Source organism: Lemur catta, chromosome 1 (assembly GCF_020740605.2).
Source record: "Lemur catta isolate mLemCat1 chromosome 1, mLemCat1.pri, whole genome shotgun sequence".
NCBI lineage: Eukaryota > Metazoa > Chordata > Mammalia > Primates > Lemuridae > Lemur > Lemur catta.
Window position 1 is genome coordinate 42,594,062 of NC_059128.1, and position 13,810 is coordinate 42,607,871.

The window sequence follows — 13,810 nt, forward strand, 5'->3', positions numbered from 1 at the left end:
ATCTTCCCACCTGTTGTGCCAGAATGTAATGTACCCATAAATCTAACACAAATGCCTCATCAAATACAAAAGACAAAAGATCAGGACATTACTACCTCACAGGTCCACCCATGGATTTCAGCTATTTCTGATTTGTTATGGATTAACCTATTGTAATTTAAATGAAAAAAAAAGCAACTACAGGCCAGGTGCGGTGGCTCACGCCTGTAATCCTAGCACTCTGGGAAGCCGAGGCGGGTGGATCGCTCGAGGTCAGGAGTTCGAGACCAGCCTGAGCAAGAGTGAGACCCTGTCTCTACTAAAAATAGAAAGAAATTATCTGGCCAACTAAAAATATATATAGGAAAAATTAGCCGGGCATGGTGGCACATGCCTGTAGTCCCAGCTACACGGGAGGCTGAGGCAGTAGGATCGCTTGAGCCCAGGAGTTTGAGGTTGCTGTGAGCTAGGCTGACGCCACGGCACTCACTCTAGCCAGACAACAGAGCGAGACTCTGTCTCAAAAAAAAAAAAAAGCAACTACAAAAAACTTACTAAAAAGCCTGTGTCAGTGTATTTTGCAAGTATTTTTTATCCTAATTGGTATTTATACCTCTTAAGTATAGACCTTCTCTGAAAATGTAGAGATTTCTAAACATTCCTTGTTAGAAAAGCATGATTGAATAGAAAAATAACAACTGTATAAGCATTTTTAAATTACCAAATGATATTGTCACAAAATACCTATTTAAAATAAGCATTAACTAAGCATTTATACGAAATCTCTCCCTAGAGTGTTATAATTTCCTATGTGTGATTACCAATTCCCAGTGTAAAGCAAAAGCCAACTTTTTCTCTAACCTCCTTAATTTTTGCCAACTTTACTATTAACATCCTTTGGTACTCTGAACAAAAAGCAGACTTTAAGTGTCTGAGTGGTAGTGATTTGGGTGGCTTTGTTTTGTTTGTAAGATAAGCCTTTCAAAGTACTGTATAGTTCATTGATGGTTTTAAAGGCGTTCCTGAAGATCAAAATGTCATTCTTTAAGTGTTTATCTCTAAGGATTTTTTAAATGAGTCTATTGAAATTCTCTTAGAGCCTTGATTTCTTAAGGTGATTTTTCTCTAATAGGTATTACAAGACTTTCTGTGGGTTTTAGAAAAGACTTGATTGAATTCACAAAATTGTTTGAGGACAGCACTATTGTAAGCAAAGTCCTTCCTCCCAAGAATTACCACTCTTCCTCCCAGTTTAACTTTCCCAGCCACCCAGTAGGTTCTTCTTTTGTTGAACAAACACTTTAATGAGCACTTGTGTGTCCCAGGTGCATGTTAGACCCTGCTGACTGGAAGGAGATTAGGGTTTGTGGGGGTTGCCTTTGAGGCATTCAACCTAGTGAGGAAGAAAACATTCTAGGACTGTAAAAAGATGGTTATCTTCTTACATATACCCCACAGGACCAGTTGATACATGGCGCCTCCCTAGTCTGGGAGCCACTGAGTGATCCCTTGCACTCCCACAGGCATTGTTGCACGCAAGCCTGGCCCATAATTCTTCGAGAGGGATGTTTTCCTTATTTTACAGATTAGACACAAAGATTGAGTGATAATGCCAGGTTTTGAGCCCAGTTTGTTTTACTCCAAAAATACTCTATGATACCAAATGAACTTTTGTTTTCTTCCTTTATTATTCCATATTGACTTCAGCATACAAAGGAGAGGAACCAAATAGAATCCTGAGCTACTGAGGCTCTTTTGAGTGTTTTTCTGTTAAGATAGTGGGAAGTTACTTTAAAAAAAAGACGATTAGAGAATCACTTCTACTAGCTAAATTTTTACTCTCAACGCTAATGAGTCTATATAGAACATGTCTTATTGTAATCTATATTCATTTGTTTAACTTCTTTTCTTTTTAGTGGAGTTGGATCACAGGATTGATTTTGAACTCAGAGAAGGCCTCGTGGAGAGCCGCTATTGGTCAGCTGTCACGTCGCACACTGCCTACTGGTCATCCTTGGATGTTGCCCTCTTTCTTTTAACCTTCATGTACAAACATGAGCACGATAATGATGCAAAACCCAATTTAGATCCAATCTGAACTCATGACAGACATTAATGGCCCAAAACTGATTTTTTTTTCTGTTAAAAATGTGTGTCAAGTTACAGAGATTTTGGGGTTAAGTATGTTTCACTTTTGTTTGGGGTAAGAAATATTTTGAATTTAAAAGCACTTTATTTTATTTTTTTAAAAAAACATGTTTTCAGTCCTAAAGAAGTTATTTACAGTTTCCATTCATTTTGATTATGAATCTGATAGCCCCCTGCAGAGAGTCAAGCAAGCCTGGAAGTAAGGAAAGTTTAGGTGAACTGCATGTAAAGGCTGTAAATCACGATCTAATTTCTCCCAAATATAAAAACATGTTAATGAGTTGAATCTAATGTATTAACCAAAATATGTTATAAATTGAAAATGAACTAGGTCCAGTATATTCTATGTAAAGATCACAAGGTGGTATCATTGTTCTAGATTTCTATAAAAGCTTCCATATCCACATCCTTTTGAAAGAATAGAACAGATTTAAAATGTTTTGAATTTAACTTGTTTAGAAAAACTAATGCTGAAGAAGAAACAATATTTGAACTACTGTATTTATAATTTATTGCCTCTGACTAATTGCTTTATTTCAGTGTATGAAACATTACATTTTTAATATTATAATTTAAGAACCACATTTATTTTCTATACTGTTACAACCCTTTTTTCTCAGAACTCCATCTTTGTACTCTTCAGATGAATATATACACACTGTGGCATACTTGCAGTATTTTTTTTTTCATTAAAAACTTGAGGTTTCACACAAATAACGCTAGTTCAATTTTCTTAATGAAGTTTTTATTGTCACATGTACCTCAGAGAAAACTAAAGTTTTTCTAAACTTGACACAGAGTACTCCATAATGGGTACATTTCATTAACTTTATTAGAAAATTACTAAATGTCTTTAGAATAGGGAGTATGACAACTATTTTAAATGTATAAACATTTGTGTGCCAAACAATTAACATATATGAAGGGATGGAATGCCACTAACAAATTTTATTTTTAAAGTGCTTGAAAAACCATTGAGATTGAAGGCACAATAAGTCCAGATTCTGAGGCACTGGAAGGGTTTTCTTCAGCTGGAATTGTTTCCACAGTGCTTTTCATCTGAGGGGCTCAAAGTATAAGAGGGATACATTCAATAATCTATGTAGTAGCTCCTTGAGGTAAGTAAATTAGTGTTATTCTCATGTTACATGTTAATGCACAAGGCACCAAAGCATTTAAAGTGCCTTGCATTAGATTACATCGCAAATCAGAAAAGCTTGGATTGAATCCAAACTACTCTTTTATATGCTTTTCAGTGAATTTATTCACATATGACCTCCTAGTACTTTGCAAACAATAATAACAGAAGTTGCAATTCATAATTTGGAAAAATGACCATGAAGCCAGTATGTTACCCTGCTGCTTGACTTCTACATTCTTGGATTTGCACACACAAAGCAAGAGTTACGTAGAGGTGATCAGTAGCCATCTCTGCCACACCCAGCCCTCACTTCTGAGTGGTTTCCACTAGGCTCCACTTAAGGTGCTGTCTTTGCTTATCCTGCAAGGAATTTCTTAGCTTCCCAGTAATTACTGTCAAACTGGAAGCAAAATTGGCCAGTTGTGTATCTCACCTACTCCTTTCTTTGTAAGATAGTGGGGTCAGTGGCTTACTTGTAGGTTTTACTGAGCACCATTAGTACTGTTGGCTATTTTGGCCTCCTTGAATTTGCACAACATAAAGCACTTCTTTTTAGTGTTTTAAAAAAATCCCAAGACTCCATGACCAAGTATATGACTCACTAAGAAACCCTTGCTATAAAAGGCTTTTGATGCAATCTCAGCAAAGCTGAAGCAATCTCTTGAATTTAGAGATTCCTATGAACTCAGGTCATTTTCATAGCCTGTTTATTTTGTAGGTCTGATTTAGTTCTCAGGAAATTTAAACTCATGTTATATGACTATATCATTAAAGGTACTTGAGCACATGTTGCTGTAGGTGGTGTGACGCTCAAATAACGTAAGAACTTTAAGGGATTCATTCTTAACCACTGGATTGTGAAGAGCCCTTTTTACCTGAGAAGAGTGAAATTCATGTCAAACTTTTTAATTTGCTATCATTGAGGAAAAAGAAAAATATGTTCCCGTAGCCATAAGAAATTGCTTCCCTTTTTTATTTCCAAATATTGAGAAAACAAAGTCAAACTTAACTACTTTGAGTTGATTTGAATTCTTGGAAAGAACAATATTCAAACCCCTTTTCAAAATAAGATGTTCTGGACTACTGGACAGGTATTTTGTTTTTAATTCATTATTTCATCAGTAGAGATGGTGATTTTGGTTTTATAGTATCCTTGTTTCTATGTCTCTGCATGTTATCATGGGATGTACTTGTATATACTCATTAATATACAGAGTATGTGTAATTCTGGCTTGATTTAGAAGCTAAGTCAGTTACTGAGTAACATTTTGCAACTTTATTCCAGCAAGTACTAAATTGGCCAAAAGTTTTGTTTTTGATACCATTAAAATTTTATTCTCTATTTTGTGTACATGCTATTATGATTCTCCTGGGTACTTATCAGATCATTCAGCTTTAATCCAGTTAAGTTCCCAAGTTATTGAAAATTAAGGAGAATTTCTTGGATTAAATCTTGCTTTATTTTTAATTTAAAATTAGCCTTGCTAAGGCCTTTTGTTAGTTCATAACTTTATTTTCAGCAGTAATTTTGCTCATAGTAAATGTTACTGTATTTTAAAACATGATTACAAAATATACTGGGTTTTCCAATAACTACTCTTTTATTATGTGAAGCAAGCCTTAGGAATCTTATGTTTTACTTCTTGCTATTAAACAGCATCTGTTAGCTTTGTTAAATGCTCACACTGAACATGCTTCATACTGAATGCTCACACTGAAGGTCTCAGACAGAGACCTATAAACATTCATCCTCAGTCTCTTTTTCTTTTCCTTATTGGGAGCTGAAGCATCCTAATATATAAGGCATTTAACATACCATATCCCAGCTTTGCGTCGCCCAAAGAGTAAATGGAAGTGAACTGGTTAGTGCAGTATCAAAGCTAGTGCCACTATTTGTTCCAACAAGAGTACCTGCACCCCTTACATTGAGTCAAACCAAGCCGAGAGATTGTACTGTAAGGTCTGTAGTAGGAGAAGACAAGTAATTTTGATCCAACTGATTGATATTTCTGTCTTCTCAGTTACGAATGAGTAAGGCATTTGGACAATTAAGAAAACTAAGTGTATGTGTTAAAACTGGTTTTGGATAATCTTTCGTTGTTATGGAAATGGGGCTAAAGAAGAAACATGAGATGTTAAAGGTCACAGCAGAGCAAAAAAGAGAATGTAGCAATCATATGCAGGAAAAAGAAACTAGAATTTTACTAAACGAGTGTTGAGGAGTTGAGCTCTGTCGTTATTCTCAAGTGTTTTCTCTTACCTGTATTCTGCCGTCATCCCTGCACTTCAAGCCTCTGCCAGAAATCTGATGGTTCTCTGAATTTGAAACACGTGAATCTCCTCTCGAAGGTCTCGTTAGTGAACGTTAGTGCTGAGATGGTGACAGCTGTTTCAGTCGTCAGTAGATGTTTGTGATAATTTTCAAAGAACCCTAAAATTTCAGGGTTTGTACATATTTTAGGGGTCTAGTCCAACCCTAGACTAGTATCATGTAAGTGACAAAGGAGGGAGGTGGGGCAGTCTGTAAGGAAAAATATTACGGTAGAATTTTAAAGCTGGAAGGTGTGGAAAGATCTTTCTTTCCTAAAGCATGTTCTGCAAATGTTAACAGGTGTTGTGTCAGAAAACAAGTTGGGGAGATTCCAGATTTAAAAGGTTCCTTTACAGCAGGGCTTTGGGAGCTTTTGCTACACTAAATGCATTGTGAATGTATCTGGTGCTGCACAGGGGTTCCAAATTTATTTAACCATTTTTTAATTTGGAATATACATAGAGAAATGCTATCATTTAATCCCTTCATTGTACAGAGTTTCACCCCCTCATGTGATTGCTTCATTTTAGAAGTGACCACTTTCACCCTGTACGATCACATGGCCAACCAATGCCATAGTCAGAATTAGAACCTAGTCCACTGATCCCAACTATGTCTTATACCAAACTCAGTTTCCCCTAAGAGATAATGAACTCCTTCTAAAGGGCAGAAACTTCTCTCTTGGTTTTTGTCCCCCCACCTCGCCTGCGCACACACACCCCTTTTGTGTAACCAGATGCTTTACAGCAAGCTGTTGACAAATGTCTATAGGCTTGAGTTTCCCAGTTGTTCCTTGTTCTCCAGGCCCTCATGAAAGAACGCCATAGCAGGCCTCGACAGACTTCCTTTCATGTCTCAGATTCAAAATACCCAGGAAAAAAGAAAAAGAAATGCAAAACAACAAAAAGAAAATTAAAGCCAGGTGTGGTGATGCATGCCTATAGTCCCAGCTACTTGGGAGGCTGAGGCAGGAGGATCGCTTGAGCCCAGGAGTTTGAGGCTTCGGTGAGCTATGATCATGCAAAGGAAAAAAAAGAAAAAATTAAGAAAATATCCAGGAAATATTTTTATTTTTTATTCTGATGACAAATGCAAACTTAGTAAGGAAACAAGTTGCATGGTGTTAAATAATGTTTAACATTCCTTTCCGTAGTGTTTATATGTTGGCTTTTTCTCAATTCATGACAAATTCGTCACTTCTGAAACTGTTTCAACATAGGTTAACTCATAGAAATTTAAAATTTTAAGTACTGTACATTTTGGAGACTAGAAGAGTTTACTGTTGTTTTGTGTGTTTGTGTGTGTGTGTGTGCACGCACAGGTGTGTATGTGTGTTTTCCCCCAAAATAGTCCCTTGGCAGATCGTTAGCATGAACTTTTCCTACGCCTTTGTGTTTGAATAGGGGCGGGTGCATGCTTAGCATTGTCTGTAACCTTATGGTTTTTCATTTATGCATTACAGGGTGCAACTTGCTTCCTCCCCACCCTACAGTTGTCAGGATATGTTGGGAAGTGTTCTTTAGGGAGATTACATCTGGTCTTCTGTTGGAGTCAGATGAAAAACAAGTATGTTAATACTTCACCTTCAGTGCTTTCTGCTGGAAGACATCTAGCATCTAGGAGCATCACTTATTCCTTCCCTTGACTACACCCACTACCGTCTCTGCTTGATCTCTAAAAATATTTGGTTCCCTGTGATACTTGAAAAGTATAACCCATTTTTTGGTTCCAAGGCTGTCATAATAAACCTAAACTCTGCCAGTGAGAGTCTGGAGAGTTTTTTGCTTTTTGCTCATAGGTAAATGTCTCAGAAGCAACTAGCACCATGCCTCTCCTGAGACCCTTAATCTGTTTCCTTTCTTTCAGCGCCTGTGAACTCCTCTTATATTCACTGTCCCTAACAGTACTAATGCTGTCAGTGACCACAGTAACAACCTTCAGAAGGCAGCCTTTTTCTTTTTCCTTTTCTTTATTACGTCTCATTTTCAATAGCCAAGGCAGGTTAATTTTCTCAGAATCTTCAGTTTCACTGAAGCATGCTTTAGTCCTGTTTTATCTCAGCAGTGATCAGTTTGGATGACAGAAAACTCGAAACTTTTATTCTAGCATTGTCCAGTCCTGATTTTTCTCACCTGGAACTGGTGGATGCACATTTAATAATTTCAGAGAAGTGAGAGGCAAATGTGTTTTCTCCAGGATTGCACTACATTTCTCTAGCTGAATTGATCTATTCAATATCTTGCTCACCAGGAACAAGTAGTTGTGCCCTACAGTGAACAACCTCAAAGACTAGGCTGTTCTAACCATTCTTAAGAACTAATCCTCCTGATCCTATAGTTTGTGGTAACCCTCCCAAAAAGTTTATGACAATTGAAAGAGTAAAATTTATCTATTCATCAGCTATGGCTGCCACACCCTGTTCTGCCAGGAAGATTGGTGACCACAGCTCCCTCAAGCACAGGAGAGGATAAAGTACACATATAAGAAAAGATTGGCACATTCTGATCTTATAAATGATGGTCTATTCACAACTTCTCAGTCCAGGGTTCAGAAGATGACCATAGTTCTCAGGTTTTCAGGCTATCCTCAAGAACCTGTGCAGATTGGGACCAACTACTACGGTTCCACTCACCTTCCCATTCCCCACCCTTGGTGCCAAAGTGACTAATAAGTAGTTTTAGATGTTTTTTAACAGTCCAGGAATTTCAGTGCTGGGCAAAAGTAATTCCCTGAGGTGGTATCGATCTTAGGTTGAGAAGTAAATGGCCAGGATATAGAGAGTGCATGTAGAATTAAGATGAGAAAGTGTGTGGACTGTTTGGAGAATTAAAAGGTGTGGGGAAGAAAAGAGATTAGCACATGGTCATGACAGTCTGACAGCTTAGACATTTCAGAAAAGTTAGCCAGAGACAATGTTACTGAGAAAAGGGGGATAGAGTTCCATAGGTCTAATGACAACATTCCCTCAACTGAAGCCCTATCATTCAAGGCTGCCCACAACCTAGCCCAATCTGACTCTCCTGCTTGATCTTCCACTGCCTGTCTTTAGAAATCAAACTATATTTTTTCTACAGCAACTAGATGCCATTTTTCTAAAAATGCTTGCATTTTAGTTACCGTAGTGGCTACCTGTTTTTGTCTACCCAACATTCTATTTCCCCTCCTTTTGGGTCCTCTCCTAGCCAATTCCATAAATCTTAAAGCCTTTCCCACTCCTAGTTAAAATTATTTTTGCTTTGTGTAAGTCCCTGTTAACAACAACAGCTCAGTCATGGCACTGTCTATACCATGGCCAGAGGTTGAGTACGGGACTCAGGTAAGAGCTTATTTCCCACCCCATGAGCCGCAGTGACTAGCTGGGAGATAGGCACATGACCCAAACTAGACAGAGCAAAGCCTTCCATGGGATTTTATTTGCCGGCCCTGAAATTCAGATACCCTTCTGTGGCTGTCAGACAATCCACTGGCACCTGATGTGATGTGAACATGGAGCCTCTTGTAGCCAAATTCCATCTGTTCATGTGATGTAAATAATGTACATCTGCCATGGAAAGAAGAAAGCCTACACACATGAGTGGGCCAAGAGTTCTGGAGAACTGAGGCAAGTGCCACCTCCAGCTTTCCCAGTTGTACTTTTATTTCCTTAAATTATTATGAGATGGGTCTTGGTTTCTTGGATCCAAAAGATTTCAAATTCATAATCATTTAACCAAAAATAACCTCTGCATTCCTAATGGAAATTGTCTTTGAGGACAATGTCTTACAAAGCCTTTCCTCAATCCACTAGTTGAAATTAATTACTGTGAGCCCCCGTTAATAATGTATTCCTCAATAATTGCACTAGTTTCATTTTGCCTTGATTTGGGGTTTGGTTACATGTCTCCCACTTGTTTGTATAAGCTCTTTAAAGGTAGGGAGAATATTTTAATCATCAGTGGACCCTCCACAGTGGGTCATAGATGTTTAAATTTATTGAGTTTATCTAGACTGGTACTATGTACCAGGCTGTAAGTGCTAGAATAACCATGAATCTTAAAAATACAAAAATCCTTGCCTATATGGAAAATTATGTGACCAAAATTCATAGGAATTGCTAAATTGAGGGAAGCCTTGAGAAAAAGCAAACCTTGCCTGGAACCAAGAGGCTCAGACAAAGGAGACGTTCCTTTTTCCACAATCAAAACAAAATTAATAGCTCTCCAGGGTAGTGCAGGAGGGTAGGAAGTATCGATCAGGATGAACTTGAAAATAGAATTGGAGTGTACTATTTAAAAAGCCTGATTGTTGTATTAACCTGTGTCAAACTGAAATGCCTAACAAGATAGAATTACAGGCACTCCCCAACTTGTGCCCCAGGGCAACTCAATAGCAGTTTCCTGCAGAGAACAAGTGCTTCTTTCTTGCCATGTGCTGGTCCCTAGACATAATAGTGCATATTCACCCCCCTCTACCTTTGCATTTTCTGTCCCCTCACCCTGGAATATGTTCTATTTTCTTTCCATTTATTGAGCTTTTATTTGAAGTCAGTAATCCCTGCATTTGCAGTTAGAAAAAAGACAGATTCCCAATGTTTTCTCAATGCCTTCCAGCTGCAGACTATTTTCTCTCTATATCAGACAGTAATTTACAATTCACTCACTCTGCAACAGAAGAATAAGAGGAGGGAAAACAAGCAAAGGAGAAAAACATGGGGTTTATGGGAAATGATTTTTGGTCAATTAGTTTGTTTTTGTGAGGGACACTAACATTTTGTTGTTGTGCTTTGTTTATAAGTAAAGAAATGTATAACAAGTTTAAAATAAATAGCTATTAACTTTGGGAATGCAACTGTTTTAAAGGCTAAGGATCACCAGTTTCTCCCTGTACATGAATGCATCCCAAGGTCACTCCTTACACAAAACTTTTGCCTCTGATTGTTGACTGGTCACAGGTATTAAAGATGACTTCCGCGGAGAAGGGACAGCACCACAGCACAGTAAAGTGGAAGGACTGTCTGGGAGAGAAACAGCTCTGCTGGCGATGACTGCAGAAAGTTACTTAGGCACTGGGATCAACTGGAGTATCTTGTTTGGGGACTGAGTCTGGCTCCTCATACTGACACCAAATTGGAGAACACTCATTTCTGATACATCAAAGCCTTGGGCATTTTTCTCAACTAGATCTGTAATTTTGAGCATTTGCTATCACCACCTATTTCAAAGAATTCTCATTTTTCCTTCTATCAACTGTAAAAAGACTTAAGGATAGGGCTGCGTACATAGTGGAGTGGGAGCTTACTAGCTTGCCAAAATTATTAAATTCCCAATCCAGTGGCTTTTATTATATTAAGATCACTGTTAACATTTGCCAAAGGTTTGCTCTCTCCCTGGCACCGAGCAAGGTGTTTGAGATATATTCCCTCAATTAATGTGCACAATACCCCTATGAGGTGAATACTGCTTTTAGCCTTTATCTTTCCACAAGGAAATCAAGGCACAGAAAGGTTAGGTAACCAGACCACAGTCACACAGCTATGAGATGGTGGAGTTGCAGTGTGTCATGCTTAACCCTGTGCTCTGCTGCTTTTTCCAGTTGGAATGTGTGGGCACACCTTCTAGCTGGGCCTTGAAACCAGACTCCACATAAACTTATGTAGAGGCCTGAGAATTGTAACTCTGTCAAAACTCTAGCCTACTCCCCTGCTACTGGTCTCAATTGCTAGTGAAAATAACCACGACATTCGCAAGTGGGATTGAGATAAACATATTTGACGTGGAAGAAGAAGCAATGGCGGTCACTTCCTGCTTTGCCTCCTTCTGGGCTTTCAGCAGAATGGCTGGTGTCTTGACAAGTGAGTTGCCCAGTGAGTACAATCTTACCTGTATTTATTCTTTCCAGTGTATACAACAGCTAAATATTCTTGCCTAGCAATAAAGTGGTCCTAGGAATGGTCAATCCATAATTCCTAGGTTTAAGAAGTCTGAAAGCATTAATACTGTGCAGTCTTCCAGAATTCAGACCCTGAAATCTTTGAAAGAGCTCTCTAGAATCATTTGAGATATATGTGTGTGTGTGTGTGTGTGTGTGTGTGTGTGTATAACTAAGGCACGCAGATTCTCAGCTGTACAGAGATTACCTAAGAAGTCCATAAATCTTAAATTTAAAAAAAAATTATTATCAAAAGGAACTGGAATACCCTTTAGTTTAAATCATACTTTATATTCTCTGAAAGACTTGTCAGATTTCTATATTCTGAGATTTGCTGAGTCTTGTAACCACAACATTTAGTAATACTTAAGGCAAATTTTAAGATTCAGGAGCACAGTCTGTTTGTAAAAAATAGTCCCCATATAACTTGGTTGAGACAAATTCTATTAATATAGGGAGAATCGTGAAATTTGTGTTAGGTCATTTTCCTAGACTTGAAAATGCTCTCTTAACAATATATGCCATATGCTTAATTTATTGTAACAGTTTCCTTTTGCTGCTCATTTTGCCTAACCATTCTTTCATTTCTCACATACAAATAGTTTATAGCCTAAGGTGTTGCCATTAAAGAGGGAATAAAAGGCAAGTGACAAAGGACACCATCACACCGTTGCTAGTCTCTGTTCAGAGGGGTCTAATTTCATAATTTTGGCAACATTCTTAATGCTCAACAAACAAATGAGATCATTGAATTGAGCAGCTATCTCATTCACAGCTCATCTTTATACTTTTACTAGACAGATTTTACAACCTGGTCTCTGCCTTGACAATTAAATATTTCATCATCCATATGCCTTTAACTTCATTGCTTAGAACTTGCCCAAGTTTTTGCCTTAGCCTTTGTCCTACTTTTTGATTGTCACGAAACAGGCTGAGCATTCAGTAAACTCTATGCTGTTTAGATTCTTGCATAACATTCTCCTTTAGAACACAGTAGTCTTTTTGTTGCAGAGGGACGAGCTAAAGAATGTTCTTCTCATGTATGTGGTGGCAGAAAACTCAGACATTACCTAGGTATCTATATCATACTACCACACATCTTTTTAAGTGAGTCACCTCTTAATTACACATGGCACTAAGGAGAAAAGTGTTCACTAAAATGAAATGATGAATACATCATTTGTTTTGGAAATATAATCCAAAAATACACTCAAGTCAACACATACTTGTGTCCCAAATAATTCAGTAACTAACACAGGCTCTTTCTCAGCTCTCCATGTTAACTGCACTAGGGAGATGGTAAGAGGTGCTCAGTTTATCAAGTTTTGGCTGACCTTTACTGAGTAGCCATTTGTCAAGGGAGGTAGCAAAGGAGGTTTCAATCCATTAGACCTTTATTTAAAGACTTGAAGATCCTCCAGCTGGAACACCAGTGTGCCCAGGTATGCAAGTCAATATTCACAAAAGAACATTTTTTCAAGATCTTTGCCTTCCATAATCAGTTCACAAACTCCTCTTTCTGTTTGCACCCTTGTATCAAGGCTTCCTGAACACCAGTTCAGTCGAGAACTTAACTACAACTGCAATAGGTCTAAAAATTATAGTCCAAAAACATTTGGGCAGACAAATGCCATTGATCCCAGTGTCACATTCAGGAAGTCACTGATCCAAGTACCATATTCAGCAAATTCCCAGGCATGACCGAACTTGCTAGAAAACCAAAAAGGGAAAATCTGGGAAGTAGGCCAAGATCTTGGGTGTCATTGTACAACATTGAAGCCAATTCTGGTTTCAAAATTCTTTTTGAGATTGTTACTCCATGATTGGAATACATTCCACAGTGCTTGGCCACAGATCATCACACAAGAAATACACTGCAGAATTGTGCTTGCATACTGCTAGCTTTTTGCAAAAGGAAAATTTAACCCTTAGTAGAAAAGTTTGTTTTGTTTTTTAATTTGCAAAAAAATCTACTGGTAAGGTATTACCAAATAGTAGACATAAAACTGGATTAGGGCCAGGCACAGTGGCTCATGCCTATAATCCTAGCACTTTGGGAGGCCGAGGTGGGAGGATTGCTTGAGGCCAGGAGTTTGAGACCAGCCTGGGCAATAACGAGACCCTGTCTCTACAAAAAAATTAAAAAATTAGCCAGGTGTGGTGGCGTGTGCCTGTAGTCACAGCTATTCAGGAGGCCTCAGCAGGAGGATCACTTGAGCCCAGGAGTTTGCTATGATGATGCCACTGCACTCTAGCCCCGGCAACAGAGCAAGACCCTGCCTGTCTCCAAAAAAAAAAAAAAATTGGATTAGGACTTTCTATCA

At 38.2% G+C, this 13,810-nt stretch overlaps 1 protein-coding gene across 3 annotated transcripts in view; it reads left to right on the forward strand.

Moving 5' to 3' along the window:
* The window catches only part of DDHD1 (DDHD domain containing 1), an 83,347-nt gene extending 78,737 nt beyond the window's left edge, over positions 1-4,610 (forward strand). For 2 of the 3 annotated variants that reach the window (XM_045566990.1, XM_045566986.1), the window contains one exon: positions 1,896-4,610. In XM_045566990.1, coding sequence (XP_045422946.1) covers positions 1,896-2,077 — 182 coding nt within the window. In that variant the 3' untranslated portion in view covers positions 2,078-4,610. The remainder of the gene's footprint in view (positions 1-1,895) is intronic. The other variant, XR_006738867.1, reaches the window with a different exon arrangement.
* Positions 4,611-13,810: the final 9,200 nt, after the last annotated feature.